This window comes from Brassica rapa, chromosome A07 (genome assembly GCF_000309985.2).
Source record: "Brassica rapa cultivar Chiifu-401-42 chromosome A07, CAAS_Brap_v3.01, whole genome shotgun sequence".
Lineage (NCBI taxonomy): Eukaryota > Viridiplantae > Streptophyta > Magnoliopsida > Brassicales > Brassicaceae > Brassica > Brassica rapa.
This window is the reverse complement of record NC_024801.2, coordinates 2,731,745-2,748,753: the sequence shown is the minus strand read 5'-3', so window position 1 is coordinate 2,748,753 and position 17,009 is coordinate 2,731,745. Positions and strand designations below refer to the sequence as shown.

The window sequence follows — 17,009 nt, the reverse complement described above, 5'->3', positions numbered from 1 at the left end:
CATTTTGTTTTAAATGCTTCGATAGCAAACTTGTTTCAAACTCTATAATCAAAGTTTTTTCAAAAAAAAAAACTCTATAATCAAAGTTCTGAGCATTTTGGAAAAACTTCTTAACCAGAAAGCGACATTCTTTTTTTATTCTGAGCACTCTTCAAGTCTTTTTTTGGCTGGCTAAACCACCTGATTAACATGGATTGGATCTTAGAATGTATGATTAATATGTGAACACAAATGGTTAATGATGACACAAATTAGATTCCAAGCTTACTTACAAAATCTTACGTTTAATGAAAAATAGCAAATCTTCCAAGATTTATATGTAACTGCAGTTTGGATTTTTCCCATTTATGGCACAACAAACTCCCATTCTGCAATACAAAACCTAACTTTCTGATATAGAGCCATGTACAAAAAGACTTGGCTGTTTTCTTGGAACACAAAACTGAACTCAAAACAGTCAAATATTTTTATGAGCTTTCTTAGTAGTTTGCTGACCTAGAAAGCGCAGCAGGATTAGCTTTTGCAACTCCAGTTGAAAGTTTTCCTTCGGAAAGACTGTTTTTTTCATTGTTTGATAACCTGAAAGCACTGAAAGTCTGCATTTTCATCCTTCTTGATCCCTAGATGGTGATGTGGGTTTTGGCATCCAGGCTAAGCTGTTCTACGTTCCCGGAGAAACTCATGAAGAGCTCCAGTATGCTGGGGGAAAGTAAAACGATACAACCATTGATGAAACACCGTTCCAAGCGTACAGCCTGGTGGTGGTTTTGGAAAATCGTGGAACTATTGGTAACTGTGATTGTTCCGGCCTCCTCATTTGACATTAAAGAAACCGTAATCTGCAATTCTTTATAGGATTCTTGCAACCTGGTTTGTGTCTCTAGCATTGATTTGAAGAAAGATTCAACCCTGATGCCATTGATTCGCAGAGGACTGAATCAGAGCCAAAATGTGGAGGAGATTGGTGCCGTAAGGATGTTGAAGATCGGTTTCTGCAGATGTTATACTTACATTACAGTTATTATGAGAAGCCAGATTCTTGTTCTTGTGTCTCCCTGCACCGACCAGAACGTACCTCATCTTTCCACCAGCTGTCCAATACCTCTGACATTTCTTGCATACCAGTTGTAGTAGCAGAGCTTGGTCCCCATACTGTTGAATCGCAGGCAATGCATAATTTTCTCCGGTTCCTTTAGCTTCGCCTCTTGAGAGCAAGTACCATTCTATAACGACTCTTCATCCGTGTTTGCAGTTTTAGGCGTTTCCGTTTTCTTAGTTATACTTGATGTCATATACTCTTTACAGATTCATCCCCCAATGACTCTTCCCCCACTTTCTCTATCTTTTTCTTCCTGGGATAACATAAAGTTGATTACAATAATCAAATCACTATGCTAACAATATTGTTCATGCCAAACAAACAGCAGAGAATAAAACAGACTGTTTATCTGGAAAAATCAGCACTCTCAACTCATAATCAAAGTGAAATTAAATGTATCGATTTTTCTAGGTATCAGATCACAAATTCTGGAAATTTTCAGAACCAATAAATGCTAATCACGATTTTAAAGCTCCTAAAATCAACAGAAGCAGAGAATCTATGATTTAATTTCCTCGGTAATTAGTAAAACAGTGCGACCCTAAATGTTATTCAGCGTATCAAAATATCGAATGACTCATCTAATGTTTACAGTTTTCAAAATGAAAAGAGGTGAAAACCTTGTTCCAGATAAAACATTTCAAAATCATACCTAACGTATGATTGAGAGAATTTGGGTATCGGGAGAAACAATAAGATTTGGCGAGGGGTCCGTACATAATGAATAGTTTCTAGTATTTTTAGGATTTCTAAAAATGATGTTTACGTGAAAGCTAACGCTATAGAGCCACCGCCTTGTGAAGAGGGAAGATGAATTGAATGAGGAATCTTGTTTGGATTGGGTCAAAGGAGTTAAGACGGTAGTTAATGACGATGAATCAATGCATTCCATACGGTTTGTACGAGATGAATCTAAGACGAAACGGTTTCGATTCATAGATTCACCATGAAGAACCCTCTCGAGGACACCATTGTTGCTTGAGTTAGACAGAGATCGCAGAACGATGAACCCTAGATGTCGACATCCCCATTCTTGAAGAAGATGAATGCAAGAGGCGTACGTTGTTTTTTTAACAGCACAAGAAAATAAGAAAGAAGCCCATAAATAAAACCCTAAACCCCACTTTCAAGCAAAACGAAAGCAAAGGAAACTGTAGGTTATTATTTTTTGTGGTTTATGTTTTAGGTTTGCATTTTTGAAAAATGTGTAAGATACACTTCAAAAAAAAGATCATATTATATCACATAAATAGTATCAAAAAAATAAATAATATCAATTAAAAACACTTATTAATAAATGATACAAAATATTTGTTTGTATCAGAAAAACTTTGAGTATGTAAATATGATTCATATTATTCAGAGTCGGAATGGTCGGACGGATTTGCTAGCGAGAGAAGCAAGAACCAAAGATTATATTTACTCTAATATAGATCAGATCCAGACAGACGGAAGTGCTCTTCGGAGAATCGGCTCACCAAAAAAAAATACACCAAATAATATAATAAAAATTAATTTTCTAATTTAATTAGTATATATACGGCAAATTAGTTTTATAATTTAATTAGTATATATACAGTATATTTTTTAAAAGAAATTATAAACTAATAAAATATTATAATATTTATTGATATACTTTTGCCTTCATCATGGATCTATAAATATACTTGTGAATAGTCTTTTTTAGAGACTGTATTCTTCGTGTTGTTATTGCTTACATTTTGTTTGTGTTAAAACAGCCTTTTTCATGTTCAGTTATCACCCACTATGATAATCTTTGGTTCCTGACCGACTCGAGCAAAATAACTAATACGACATTATCCATAACATGTTCGTATATTTTGCTATAAATATTCATTAAGATGGTTTAATACATAAATGCTTAGATTCAATTCGATTGCAAGGGATTAAGGAAGATACAGTACAAAGAATCTGTACAATGATTATATATATATATATATATATCTTTAATGTGGTAATTTGCATAGTTTCCTCGACTCTACTTGGGTGAATAAGATGTCATGTCTGCAACAAAAGTAAAACATATATATGAAACTTAGCTTTAACTGCTAGAGAACGGGATCAGAGAATTAAAAGAAATTGAGAAGCGAGTCTCTCCTAGTACCAAGGATGAATTTGCTTTGAGTTTTAGATGCTTTTCTGAGTTGCAGCATGTGAGTTATCAATGTTAAAGCTGATATCATCTGCCAAACAGACATTATAAAGTTTCTTAGACTAAGGTAGTAAAAGAGACATGGAAATTTATGATATACGTCTGTTAAGGTATATATATGAGTATAATTCAAAGTTAAATAGCATGTCGCTGTAGATATGAGGTAACACAACATGTCCAAACAGAGAAGATGGATTTAAAATGAGGTTTCATGACCATAACCAACTTTAGAAACTCTGTTAACCTAATTTTAAGATTGTATCTCACTGAGGCACAAAAGAAAACTGCATGCTTGACTGACACACATCTGGGTAGTGATTATGCTGAAAATAGCAACATAATAGGCTATATCATACAGTCAAATAATAATCTCACCTTTTTTATTGTAGGAGAAGAACTTGCTCCTATGAGGTCCTTAAAGATTCAATATCCAGTTCCTGTGCATTATAACTGCATGGAGTGGATAACAATGAAGCATGTGTAAGTACAATTCAAATTCCACAGACTATTAGTAACCATCCTAAGTAGGGCTGTTCAATATGGTAAAACCGAACCGTACCGAACCGAACCGAATCGAAATAGACAATATGGTTTGGTTTTGGTATATACCATATAAACCGAATGGATATAATTTTATAAAAACCGTAGGATTTGGATATGGTTTGGTATATAACCGATTAAACCGAACAAAACCGATTAAAAGTAGAAATATATAAATATGTATCTATTTTATAACGATACATGAAATTCTATTTGTTACATAAGTTAAATTTGTGTTAATAACTATTACCATAATTTTATAGTAATAAATAACCTTCATTTGTAAAACACTTGAACTATAATTAAATAACAATACATCGCAATTCATACATCTTATTTTCTAAGTTAAATTTAGTCTTCACTAAATTAATATGAAGATTATAAATTTGATGGACAATAATTAATGGAAAATTTTCACAACTTTTTTCTTATCTGTAAACAAACAGAGTTTCGTGTTCAATTGAAAAAACATGACTTTAATGAACACTAAATATGGAAGAGCGGAAAAACTTTTCTTTCATGTTTTTGTTTTGTTTCATATTTTTATTTTCAAAATTTCAAGCTTTAATTTTAGTTATAGATTTGATTATTTTATTTAATGGTAGAAGCATTTTTACTTTTTTGTTCATTTATTTGAACATGTAATATATTTTTAATAAATGACTGTGTTGACAATATGACTATAAAATTCATATAATATGATTTCAAACTAAATAATTATGTTTTTTGGTATAAAACCGAATAAACCAAAAACCGACGGTATATAAACCGAACCGAACCGAACCGAAGTAAATATGGATTTAGAATGGTAGTTATATTTTACTAACCGAAATACCGAAAACCGAAAAAAACTGAACCTAAACCGAACCGATATCCGGATTGAACACCCCTAATCCTAAGTTAAAGTTTTCTAAACATTCAAAAAGTTTATATAATACATTAATCAAGCTCCTATTGTAGGCGAGTATAAAATCCAGGAAACTTTTATTTCCTCCTTTAATAAACAACATGATTCATTTGATTACCTGGTAGGTATATCTTTAGTGACCACATGAGTATATCTAATTTCTCTTTCAGCTGCAAGTCTCTGAGCTTTCTGAAACTCTTTGAGAACTGATTGGAAATCTTTGGCCAGTTTAGCATTCACAATGTTCTTAATTGGCCAAAATGAATAATGTTAATAGATAAGCATGTCACACACATCATCTATCAGGCATCCAATTCTCTTTTGTAAGATTGGTGGAAAAACTTAAGCAAGATCTAATGGTATCACCAAAAAAGTTGATTTCAATAGTAATTATCCTCTTTCACATGAAAAAACAAACAAAAATGTAAGCAGTTTCTTACAGTAGCTGCTCCATGGAAGTCGGCTTCGCTATCTTCTTTAAGTTTAGCTGCACCAGTTCTGATATCTGTAACCTTTTCTTTTTCCTGCAACCAATTATAATTTCCAGAGCCAATAGACGAATTTATAATAAAAAAAAAATCTCAATAAACAAAACCAAAATTGTCAGACATTAACAATGAATCTAATTCTTTTTCTACCATATTTAAGCAATATATAACCAATAAAGTCCCCAACATCTTAACAATCACGCCATATTAGGAACCAAAAAATCCCAATTGAAGCAAAAGGCCTAATTAACTCGGAGAGGAGGGGAAAAGAAACGGAACTAACAGTTTATCTCACACATGAGAAAGTCCCCCAAACAATAAATATCACTTGTTTTATAATCTTTGATAAAGTCATAACCTGGACGGAATAAGGAGATGGTTCTCAGAGTCGGAGAGCTTACCTTTTTATAGTCGCAGTTCCACCGCCTTGCTTGAGTGAAGCTCGCATTGAAAGTAGATCGGAGGTGGGTGATGGATTTAAGAAGGACATTAATAAGATGAATCTGTAACTGAAAGTTTTTCGGAGTGTTAAGAAGAATATGAAACACCGCTCTCGAAACCATAGTTTGTGAGTAGATCTCGTATTGGAGGAGACGACACAACCCTAAACTCTTAAACGACGCGTTTCGAAACACATGAATTTCCTCTTCATCGGCCTGGTTGTAGTAAGCAGGACATAAATCCCGACAACAAATATAAGCCCACATATATCACGCACCAACTTAAATGAAACTCAGAGTTTTGCTGTCTTGTGGACACGTGTCGTCACTACAGCAAAAACCTAAAAATTGCAGAGTATGTGAAGAAAGATAAAAAATGAGAAATGGGATGAGAGAAAATGGATTGAGAAGATTGAGAAGATAGTAGAAATGAGAAACCCTAAAAATTAAAGCAATTATAGTTACTAACTTCGTTTTTGAGGTCTGGAAAAAAAGAAAATTTTGGGAGGAAAAATTCTGAAATTTGGGCGGGAAATTTTTTTACAGCATTTTTGGGGTCGAAGTTTACCAAGTTTGTAGTTTTACAAAAAGCTTCAAAGTTTTAATTTTCTATTTTTTACATTTTTTTAGTTTTACTGTACTCAAAAGATTTATATTATAGTTATACCATTTATATTTAGTCTCCTACAATCATTTCCCATCAAATCATGTTGTAATATAATTAGTTTCGTGGCGTATACAGGTTTTGTAATGTCGCCAGGTCAATACTAAGAAAAAAGCATAAAAGAACATTGTATTTCTTCTATTATGAATAGTATACAACTATGTGATGAAAATTTTGAATATAATTATTTTGAATTTAAATCAGAAAATACTAACAAATAATAAACATAATGCTTGTAAACAACCAAACAAGTTTAGAATTTTGTATCTTCAATTTTTTTGTATTTTATCAGTTTTACTAAGTTTTATTTAGTTTTTTTATCGTCTTGAAGAATCATATAGAATAATAGATGCAACTAATCCTGGTGTGCATTTCCTTATGGTTCCTGAATTTAAACTTTTTCAAAAGCAAATATGCATTTTATGTATACTTTAATCAAAATAAATCAGAATTCTTAATATTCGGAGTTCAGAGTTCAAAATAATAAATTCAAAACAGATATAGTGTGATGCTTAATCAACTAAATTTTTCACATGTCTCCACGTTATCCAAATCAATACCTACATTATCTCTATCTCTAATAACAACATCTTCCACTGGCTCAGTCACCTTAAGATATCATTATGCTTTTTCAATGGCCTCTTAGGTTTTACTACCAATAAAATATAACTCAAATTTTACCTCTTTGTACTAGCATACAAACTACCTTCATCCATTCATGACCATCTCCGGCTTTATAATAGTATTTTTAATAATCAAAGTGTATGTTTGTGAAAGAACTCGTAGTCTCATGTAAAAATCAAAATGATTAACATCAAGTTAGATGAACTTTCACGACTTAACCATAAAATTTTACCAAGTTAGATTTACCAATATAGTTATATCAAGTTATACAATTTAGTTAGTACCATTTTATCTAGTTACACAGTTTCACTTAGTTGTACATTATAGTTTTACCAAGTTGTACGGTTATAGTTATACATAATTATACATAGTTATACCATTTTGTTCAAGTTTTACTACGTTTTTTAGTTTTTTAAATCAAAATAATAATCTGATACGATTTTTTTTATAATTATACCAGTGTTTTTGATTATCCAAATAGATCGAGACTCATTGTTCTCAATTAGTTAATTATGAACACAAATTTGAAATTAAAGTTTCTAATTCTTCACGAATGAATTAATGGAGAAGATGAATGTCAAATTGAATGGAGTTTGAACAAAATCTGGGTTTGGATCTACAATGGAGAGAGAAAGGAAGAAGATAGAGTAGGAGCAAGAATGATTTTGATTGGTTTAGCCGAAAAGGATAATTTAGACATTAACCATGTTTTTGAAGAGTATGAGATAAATGAAGAGTATGTGAGAATTCGTAAGAGTATGCCAGAATATTTTTTGCCTCATTAAGAGCATCTGAGATTATGACTCATATTGGTCCTAATATCAGTTTAAGGCAATTCTTTCAAATATCACTTTTTAAGCTTTTGTCACAAAAAATCGACCTAAAAAAAAGAAAATGACCAAAATAGTTCCTTTTAATTTTGAAATTTTAATATTTATTTTTTATTTTTTAAAATTTGAAACTCTATCCCTAAAAACTCCACCCCTTAATTCTAAACCCTAAGTCTCGATTAGTTAACCCTAGGATAAAAACACATTTTTACTTTTTAATAAAACTTATTTTGGTCATTTTCTTCATTGAGGGCTATTTTTGTGACAAAAACTTAAAAAAAGCTATCATAAGGAATTTCTCCTCAAAATTTATGTATTAGATGTTTGATTTGCTAAATAGTTTTGGTAGTTTTTTTAGTTGTCCACCCTTTCATCTTAAATTTAGTGTTAGTTTAAATTTTAGTGCAATTTTCAAAAACATTAATGGAAAAATATATTTCGACAACTTCTGAAAAAAAAAGATATGAATGGTGGTGACCCAGAAAGGACGAAAAATAATGCATTCCCTAACCTCCATTAAAAAAATCACTATTCATAAGGAATAATTTTACTGTTCATTCTCTACTATTCCTTTGTTTTTGTAGAGAAATAAAAAATAAAGTTATTCCTTGTTAAATATGGGATGAAACATCTATTCCTCTAATTTTATTTTTCTAAGTAATAATGTTGGAAGCACTGTGGCCTAGTAGTCAAGGTTTAAAGGCTTCGACAACCAGATCTGGAATTTGAACCCCATAAAACACAATTTTTGCAAGAAGAAGTCTGGGTTTCAATTCCCGGAGAAGGTGAATTATGCAAAAAATTAGAAAAAATGCTTACAAGAAATCTTCAGCATGGCGCAATGAGCACCGTCAAAAATGGATCTCATAGGACTACTCACGATGATGCAGTTAGGCGTGAATCTTCATATGACAGGTAGAATTATCGGCTATAATATCGTCAATGTAATATTTTTCATAATTTGTAATAGCATAATTAACCAGACCCAAAAAAAAATAATAATGTTGGAAAAGTGACGGTGTTGGTCGGGCCGAGAGTAGGTTGAAGCCCGTGAGCCCAAAACCTAGAAACCCCGGTTCTAATTGAAACCCTCGATTTGCTTTGTTCCAATTTCGATTGGGGGTGGTGTTTTCAGGAGGAAGAGGAGGAGCTGCGAAAATTCTTTTCCGAGGTTCGTAAAGTTCTCTTCTTTTTGTTTTAAATCTGAAATTGACTGCATAAAATAGATAACCTTTGATTCCAACTTCGACTTTTGTTAGCATGAAATTTTGTATGAATAAGTAAGTCTCTTTTCACTTGTGTTACTGTTAGGCCTAAAATGCCTTCGGCTTAGTTTCTTTGTTTGCTTTTGAGTTTTGCTCTTTTATGTCTGGTTATGCTGTGTTCACACTGATGTTTGATAGGTTCAGAAACGATTCTTCATCCTCATTTAATCTTACAACACTTGAAGTAAGAACCAAACGTATCATCAACTGGGGATTTGTTGAATTGCTCTCACAAATCCCTATACAACCAACTGTTTTGTTATTATTTTATTCCACCTGATTCAATTATGTTTTGGGGTTTTATCTTAATTATGAGTGAATTGGTATTTGATAAAAGTTTCCCTTGTTGAAATGGAGAATATAACAGAAATGGAGACTGATAGAGTTGGACAGGAAACTGAGACCGAAGAGCAGAGTCTAGATAATGCTACCGATGATAAGAATCCAAAAGAGACAGTAGGACAGGACGATCCTGAAAGTGAACATAAGGATTCTCCTTCTCCCATGGTCACTGAAGAAGGTACCAACGATGATGATCCACCAAAGATTGATGATGAGAAGAATTCTCAATTAGAAACAACCACGCATCTAACTCCTTCTCCTGAAGCAGATACTTGTACCCTTGAGAAGGCCGATGATGATCTATCAAAGCCTACTGTGGAAGACTCTTTAGAGCAGAGCATTGCGTCCAACAAAGTAAGTTCGGATGTCTTGAGAAATGACAGAGATTCTGCTATGGTTGACGAAGATACTGCAGTTGTCCATGAAGAAACGACCACAGTACCACTCTCGGAGGACAAAGGATCGCCACGTCATCATGCTAATGCTGTGACGGAGGAGGAAAAACCTGCAGAAGAAGATGATATGACATCCTCAGGAGAACAAAACGAGATTACAGTCACTCCTGATACCAAACTCTCGGAAGACAAAGGATCTCCGCTTCATACTGCTGATACTGTAATGGAGCAGCAGGATAGAACTGAAGAAGAACATGACATGACATCCTCAGGAGACCACACCGAGATTGCACTTTCACCTGATCCCAAACTCTCCGAGGACAAAGGTTCACCGCTTCATCATGCTCAGGACAAAACTGTTGAAGAACATGACATGACATCCTCAGGAGAACATAAAGAGTTTCCAGTGATTCCTGATACCAAACTCTCGGAGGACAAAGGATCACCGCTCCATCTTGCTGACACTGTAACGGAGCAGGACAAAACTGCAGAGGAACATGCCATCATATCCTCAGGAGAACAGAAAGAGTTTCTAGTCAATCCTGATACCAAAGTTTTTGAGGAGAACAATGACAAGATAGACGAGGGGGAGGCTAACAATATGAACTTGGCTGACGATGGAAGTAAGCCGGTAGATCATGATCAAGGAACCACAACGGAGGTTGAAAAAGGGCTAGAGGTGCCTGGTTCTGAGACCGTATCAAACCTGGAGGATAATAAGCCATCCGAGCCTCTAATAGAACCCCCAGCGAATTTGGAAAAGGAGCCAGTCATGCCTGCCACAGAAAATGACAAACTCTCTGATATTTTGGCTCCTGGAGTTTCAGGAGACAGTGACAAAGGGTTGTCTCTCTTGCCCGCTACCCAGACTTCATCAGACCATAACGAAGGAGTCGCTACACTTGAGGCTGAACCTATAGAAGACATGGAACTTGATGTACCTGATTCTAAATTGGTCACTGATGCTGGTATTGACTCTGCTAATAACAACGATGTGAATGTTGACGCTCCTAATGCTGAAGAGAAAGATTATTCTATAGTATTAGTACCTGAGAGAAGTGATGCTGATAATGAGAATGCATCAGTGAGACTTGAGCCTGGCCTTCCTTGTGTTGTCTCTTCTGATACAAAGGGGTTAAGTGGAGGCTTGAATAATGGGGTCCATAAAATAGGCCAGCCACCATCTGGTTTAGATGGGGCCATGAGCGCAAATCAGGCAGCACCTGGTTGTGATGGGACCATGAGCGCAAAGCGCTCCTTCCTCTTGGATGACGCGTCGGATGGCAATGAATCTGGAACGGAGGAGGATCAATCTGCTTTTATGAAAGAATTATACCAGTTTTTTAGAGAGAGAAGCATGGACTTTAAACCTCCAAAGTTTTATGGGGAGGGACTAAACTGCCTTAAGTAAGTTTTCTTCCCATCTTTTATTTAGATTGGTGCAAGGTTGTGAAGAGCTAATTTTTCGATTAATTTCTTTGGTGCAAGGTTGTTTAGAGCTGTAATTAGATTGGGCGGTTATGACAAGGTACGTCCCACTGTCAATGCGCCTGATGAACATTCATCCTTTCTTTGGTGATCCTCTTATATGATTAGTTTATGCTTTATTCTGAACAGGTTACTGGATGCAAACTATGGAGGCAAGTAGGAGAGTCTTTCAGGCCCCCAAAGTAAGAAGAATGTTTTTGCATATTCCCCAAGAAGTTCCTCTAATTAATTGCTTAATTGTTTGTCCAGGACATGTACAACAGTGTCATGGACTTTCAGAGGTTTTTACGAAAAGGTGAGAGCCTATATGAACTCTCTTTTGCTTCAGTCCTTCTGAAACAGAGTTTAAATGTTTGAAAACTGTGAATCCTCTGAAGATATATTTTTTCTTAAGGTCCAGTAACATCTTGTAATCGTTTCTTCATTCTTCAGGCTCTTCTTGAATATGAGCGGCATAAAGTCATGATGGGTGAACTACAGATACCCCTTGCTACTGAGCCAGAACCGATGAATATTGATAATCAGGCAAGATCCCTGACTATCATATCATGCATATGTAGTTTTTGTTTGGTCTTCTTCTTATGATTAATGTTTGTGAGTTTATAACTTAACCTGATGTCTTGTAGGCTTCTGGATCTGGTAGAGCGAAAAGAGATTCAGCAGCCCGTGCTATGCAAGGTTGGAATTCACAACGTCTTAATGGAAACGGTGAAGTTAATGACCCTGCAGTTAAGGTCCGACAGAATCATGTTACCGAACATATCACATTCACTCTACATCTTTGTTGCCGTCGTCTGAACCAAATAGTGTTTTGTAATTTGTAGGATAAGAATTTAGTTCTTCATCAAAAGCGAGAAAAACAGATGGGAAACACCCCTGGTATGAGTTCTGTTCGATGAAGAAGTCTTTGTTCTCATTTGTATTATTGAAGCTTTTCCTCATTTTAGTACTTACTTGTCACAATGTCATCAGGTGTGCTGAAACGCAAGAGGCCTTCGTCTACTGAGCATGCCATCCAAGTGTCTAGACCTATGTATGGTTTATTAGTTTGTTGATCATGACTTTTCAACTGTGACAATATCACATTTGAATCCTGATTATGTTTTCCCGCTTTCTTTTTCTAGGTTGGATGTGACAGTTGTTGATGTTGGACCACCAGCTGACTGGGTGAAGATTAACGTACAGAGGACGGTATGTTGCTATCTTGAAAATCTGAGCAATCCACCTACCTTGTTTTATGTATTAATTAATATTCTCTTCAAATGTCCGCAGGAAGATTGCTTTGAGGTTTATGCATTAGTCCCAGGACTAGTCCGTGAAGAGGTTAGCTCTCTCTCTCACACACTTGGAGTAGAATCTATGTACATACTCAGTTTGTGTACATGTGAACTTATCTTGGCAAATAACAACACAGGTCCGAGTCCAATCAGATCCGGCAGGACGGTTGGTAATAAGTGGCGAACCAGAGAACCCTATGAATCCATGGGGAGCTACTCCTTTCAAAAAGGTAATGTTGCCAAGAACATAACACGTTGTTACAGGATTTGATTGTATAGAATGTTGAATGACATTTTGTTGAATTGCAGGTGGTTAGTTTGCCGACAAGGATTGATCCGCATCATACATCGGCTGTGGTAACCTTAAACGGGCAGTTATTCGTCCGTGTGCCACTTGAGCAATCTGATTAGACACGGTTTACAGTTTTAACAAAGCCTTGGAAGATTTGAGACGCAGAGATAAGAATGGTAGAGAGTCTTTTGTTTGTATATTTATGATCGAGAACATGACACACAACTTGAGAGAGCCCACTTTAGGATGCTTTAATTAGGCCATCTAGTTCATGGTCTCTCCTCTCTTTAATTAGATCCTTAAAAATCACCATAGATTTGTAGCACACGTTATTTAAACCTTTTATATTTTCTTTTCCACATTGTGGGCTTGTCTTGTTTCTCCATCCAATTGATCCAACATATCTAAATGATCTTTTTGTACGTCAGTTGGCATTGTTCATTTTTCTCATCGACATGGTTTATTTAGATGAATTATCTTAATGAATTACTATTTATTATCTCTCTTTTTATCTAAATGAGTTTAGTAAATAAATGATTTATATATTTTTGTTTTGACTTAATCATATTTTTAATTTATAGTTAACTACACTAATTTTTGTTATTTTATCTAAAATATGGTTGTTGTCCAAAAATATAAATTTATAATTTTTGCAGAAAATGCATTTTTGCGATTTTAGTGAAATAAAATTTTCTATTTTTAGCAAAAAATCAGTTTTTGTAAAAATACTTGCAAAAGTTTACGGTTTTAGCGGAATAATGTACTTTTACAGTTTGACAGTAAATGCATTTTTGTAAAAATAGGATTTATAATTGTGTCGAAAAAATGTGTTTTGGGATTTTTACGGATAAATGTGATTTGGCGGTTTTGTTTTAAAACGTGTTTATGCGGTTTTGATAATTTTGATGGAAAAATGCATTTTGCGCTTTTATTGAAAACTATGATTTTGCGGTTTCGGTGGAAAATATGATTTGATAGTTCTACGAGAAAATGTATTATACGATTATGGTAGAAAAAATAGTTTTGTGATTTTGATAGAAAATTGCGTTTTGGGAGTTTTAGTAAAAATGTGTTATATAGTTTTTTAAGAAAATATATCATGATTATTTATTTGTATAAACCTTGTTCTAAATATTTTGTTTAGATATGTTAAAATTATTTTTCGGTCAATTTGCTGAATATTCATAAGGGGTTCGTAAATGAAGAATATACTCATTTTACAGTGTTTTTTCTTTGATGTGACAATTGTAAGCAAAGTTAGATACTTTCTCCTTAAGGATGCGTCTATTGTGTATACGCAAAACAAAAAATAAATCCATACTATATATGAAAGAGAAATAGTATACATTGATCTATATATTGTATACTATTTGGAGGAGAAGGAAGAGGAAGAGAGGTAGGAGGAGATCGGAGGAGGAGGTACAGAGGGGAGGGGAGGAGGAGGATGAAGGAGGAGGAGAAAGAAGGAAAACAAGGCAGAAGAAGACAAAGATTTTAACGTTCTGTATTATGTTTATAAAATATTATAGTATATTCAATAAATACAATAATTGTTACAAATGTTTTTGTCTATTTCACCTAAGATTGTGTTGTTCTTTGTATATAGTAAAGTTTAAGATAAGAGACTTCAAGGTAATAAGATCATCCGCATTAGTGAACCCCCTCTTAGGGTTCATAGGGATTTTTTAATTTTTTTTTTGTGGGACCATGAATAGTGATGAACCTCTATCTATTGTGCTCATGCATTAGTGAACCTGAAGAAGGGGTTCATAGGAATAAAATAATATTATATATATTTTTAAACTTTTTAATATATTAACAAGACATGAATAAAATAAAAAAATTTTAAAATTTTTTTTAAAGTTTTTATTAAATCCATTAAGAATAGATTACATTAACCAAATATTTTTTAAAATTTTTTTATTCAATTCATTGAGAATTCATGAACATAGAAAGATTTTTCATCTATATTACCAAACTTTTGCCATACATTTTCCATTAAATCAGCTTTCAAACAATCATGTTTCTCTGAATCTCGAACTTCATTGTGAATGCCTAACATATTACCGACATGAATACTTGTTCTCCTTTACACCTTGGAACTTCTGCTTGACTCTCCTGACTCGAACTCAGATGTATCAATTTGAGTGTACCCGTGTCGTTCGTTCTCTACTATCATTTGTGCAATATGACACAAGTTCTCATTATCTTTCCAATCTTTTCCTTGTCCCATAGTAGAGCTGGGTTTTTAACAATTGCAAACCTCGATTGCAATACTCCAAAAGCCCGTTCGACATCTTTTCTGGTGGATTCTTGACGTTCAGCAAATATCTCTGCTTTAGGACCTTGAGGAAGTGGGATGGATTGGATAAATGTTGACCAATTGGGATAAATTCCGTCAGTAAGATAGCAGGCCATACGATAAGTGTGGTTGTTGACCTTGAACTTAACTTTAGGTGCTCGACCTTGTAAAATGTCATCAAAAACTGGTGACCGATCAAGAACATTGATATCGTTGAGGGTACCTGGTAATCTGAAAAATACGTGCCATATCCAAAGATCTTGTAATGCCACAGCTTCTAAGACAATTGTCGGCTTTCCTGAACCACCTGTGTACTGACCTTTCCAAGCCGTTGGGCAGTTTTTCCACTCCCAATGCATACAATCGATGCTGCCTATCATCCCTGGAAACCCGCGTACCTCTCCAACATCGAGTAATCGTTGAAGATCTTCAGGTGTAGGTCTTCGTAGATACTCATCTCCAAACAATAGTATTATCCCATTAGTAAAATTTTCCAAACAGAAACATGATGTACTTTCACCAAGTCGTAGATATTCGTCATATGTATCTTCCGATTGACCATATGCCAGCATACGTATAGCTGCTGTACACTTTTGAAGTGCAGATAGCCTGTACCTTCCGTGAGTATTTCTTCTTTGCTGAAAGTATGGAACTTCACTACTTAGGCGTTCGACAATGCGAAGGAACAATGGCTTGTTCATTCGAAAACGCCGCCTAAACAATTCCGGTGGGTATGTAGGATTTTCCTTGAAATAATTGTTCCATAGTTGACTGTGTCCTAGTTCCCGATCTCTTTCGATATAAGTTCGTCTCGTCGGCTTGTTGGCTTCACCATCAACCATTGAGTCGATGTAATTTTCAACTACTTGGTCGACTATTTCGTCTAAAGCTTCATCTACTTCATCAGTTGATGAGGAAGACATTTGTCAAACTATAATGTATATGGAATGAAAGAGCAAAGAAAGTTGACTAACCTCCAGTGTCTCAATCTGTTTACTGAGATTCAACGTCCCCAACATCACTTGTTCAGCCTCCTCCACCCGCTTAGTCAACCTTTCGATCTCCTCCTGCACACCTATCACCCAAGGCTGACGATAATGGAACCCATCAGTGTCATGTCCCCGATCCTAGATAGGATCGGCCGGACGGGCCATGGTGCGGGGAGACGCACCAGTCAGGTCATTAGACCTTGAGACAAGCGTATCATGGCCCTGAATGAAGGTTAAGGGCATCAGTCAGCTGAGACTTAATCAGGATACGATGAAAATAAGGGTAAAGGGGCTGGGTGAGTGTTTAGGCAGCTGGACGAGTGTTGGTTTGAGTTCAATCAGCTCGGTTCAGCTGGTAATCAGTTCACCATGATCTGTTCAGCTCACAGGAGCTGGTGGGCTAGCTCAATCAGCTGGGAACAGCTGGGGGTAAGCTCAATCCAGTGAACGGTGCGTTCTGGTTCGGATCAGTGTGGGCGAGTCCGGGACGGTTACTGGGCGGGCCGATGGTCCGGGTGCAGGACAGTTCGACCAAATGGGTCTTGGGATAGGGAGCGGGCAAGCTCCTAGAGTGTGAGCTGAGGCTCAGTGATCGATTTGCCAAAGGAAGAAAAGGGGAGAAACCGCCAAGGGGCGGTTATGGGACGGTTATGGGACGGTTATGGGACGGTTTTGGGAAGAAAGGAAGGGATTTTTGTAACTGTTCGCCCAGGCGGTTGGGGACAGTTTAAATCGTCTTCTCTCTTTCATTTCTGATCATTCTTGTCGGTTTTTACTCATTCCACACAGAGAGAAACACAGAGAAAATTCAAGAGAGAAAGATAGACAGAAACTTTGGATCGGCCGATTTGATCCAAGAGATTGTTCTTGAGTGTTCCTGGTGTGTTTGGGCGT

The 17,009-nt window shown here is 35.4% G+C and overlaps 2 protein-coding genes and 1 long non-coding RNA gene across 8 annotated transcripts; 1 reads left to right on the top strand and 2 right to left on the bottom strand.

The window, feature by feature from the left end:
- Nucleotides 1–830: 830 nt before the first annotated feature.
- On the bottom strand, nucleotides 831–8,503 carry LOC103845955. 2 transcript variants are annotated; one of them, XR_004449412.1, is made up of 5 exons: nucleotides 4,838–8,503; nucleotides 3,648–3,722; nucleotides 3,225–3,303; nucleotides 1,866–3,124; nucleotides 831–1,352 (listed from the first exon to the last, which is right to left on the bottom strand). It is a non-coding gene; the product is annotated as an uncharacterized LOC103845955 (long non-coding RNA). The 2 variants fall into 2 exon arrangements; XR_004449411.1 differs by having other exon boundaries at nucleotides 831–3,124.
- Nucleotides 8,504–8,765: 262 nt separating this feature from the next.
- Nucleotides 8,766–13,200, top strand: LOC103845954 (AT-rich interactive domain-containing protein 3). Of its 5 annotated transcripts, none has more exons than XM_018655693.2 (14): nucleotides 8,886–8,937; nucleotides 9,083–9,087; nucleotides 9,375–11,174; nucleotides 11,256–11,295; nucleotides 11,385–11,437; nucleotides 11,505–11,550; nucleotides 11,688–11,780; nucleotides 11,882–11,989; nucleotides 12,080–12,134; nucleotides 12,228–12,288; nucleotides 12,380–12,446; nucleotides 12,528–12,578; nucleotides 12,670–12,762; nucleotides 12,842–13,185. In XM_018655693.2, the coding sequence occupies exons 3-14, from the start codon at nucleotides 9,382–9,384 to the stop codon at nucleotides 12,941–12,943; spliced, it is 2,562 nt and encodes an 853-aa protein (XP_018511209.1). In that variant the 5' UTR covers nucleotides 8,886–8,937; nucleotides 9,083–9,087; nucleotides 9,375–9,381; the 3' UTR covers nucleotides 12,944–13,185. The 5 variants fall into 5 exon arrangements, with proteins under 5 accessions (XP_033131358.1, XP_033131356.1, XP_018511209.1 ...); XM_033275466.1 differs by having other exon boundaries at nucleotides 8,899–8,937; nucleotides 9,375–9,550; nucleotides 9,641–11,174; nucleotides 12,380–12,578; nucleotides 12,842–13,200; XM_033275467.1 differs by lacking the exon at nucleotides 9,083–9,087 and having other exon boundaries at nucleotides 8,766–8,936; nucleotides 9,398–9,550; nucleotides 9,641–11,174; nucleotides 12,380–12,578; nucleotides 12,842–13,200.
- A 1,713-nt stretch (nucleotides 13,201–14,913) lies between these two features.
- LOC103846225 lies at nucleotides 14,914–16,049 on the bottom strand. Its single transcript, XM_018655386.2, has 2 exons — nucleotides 15,350–16,049; nucleotides 14,914–15,047 (listed from the first exon to the last, which is right to left on the bottom strand). The coding sequence occupies exons 1-2, from the start codon at nucleotides 16,047–16,049 to the stop codon at nucleotides 14,914–14,916; spliced, it is 834 nt and encodes a 277-aa protein (XP_018510902.2).
- Nucleotides 16,050–17,009: the final 960 nt, after the last annotated feature.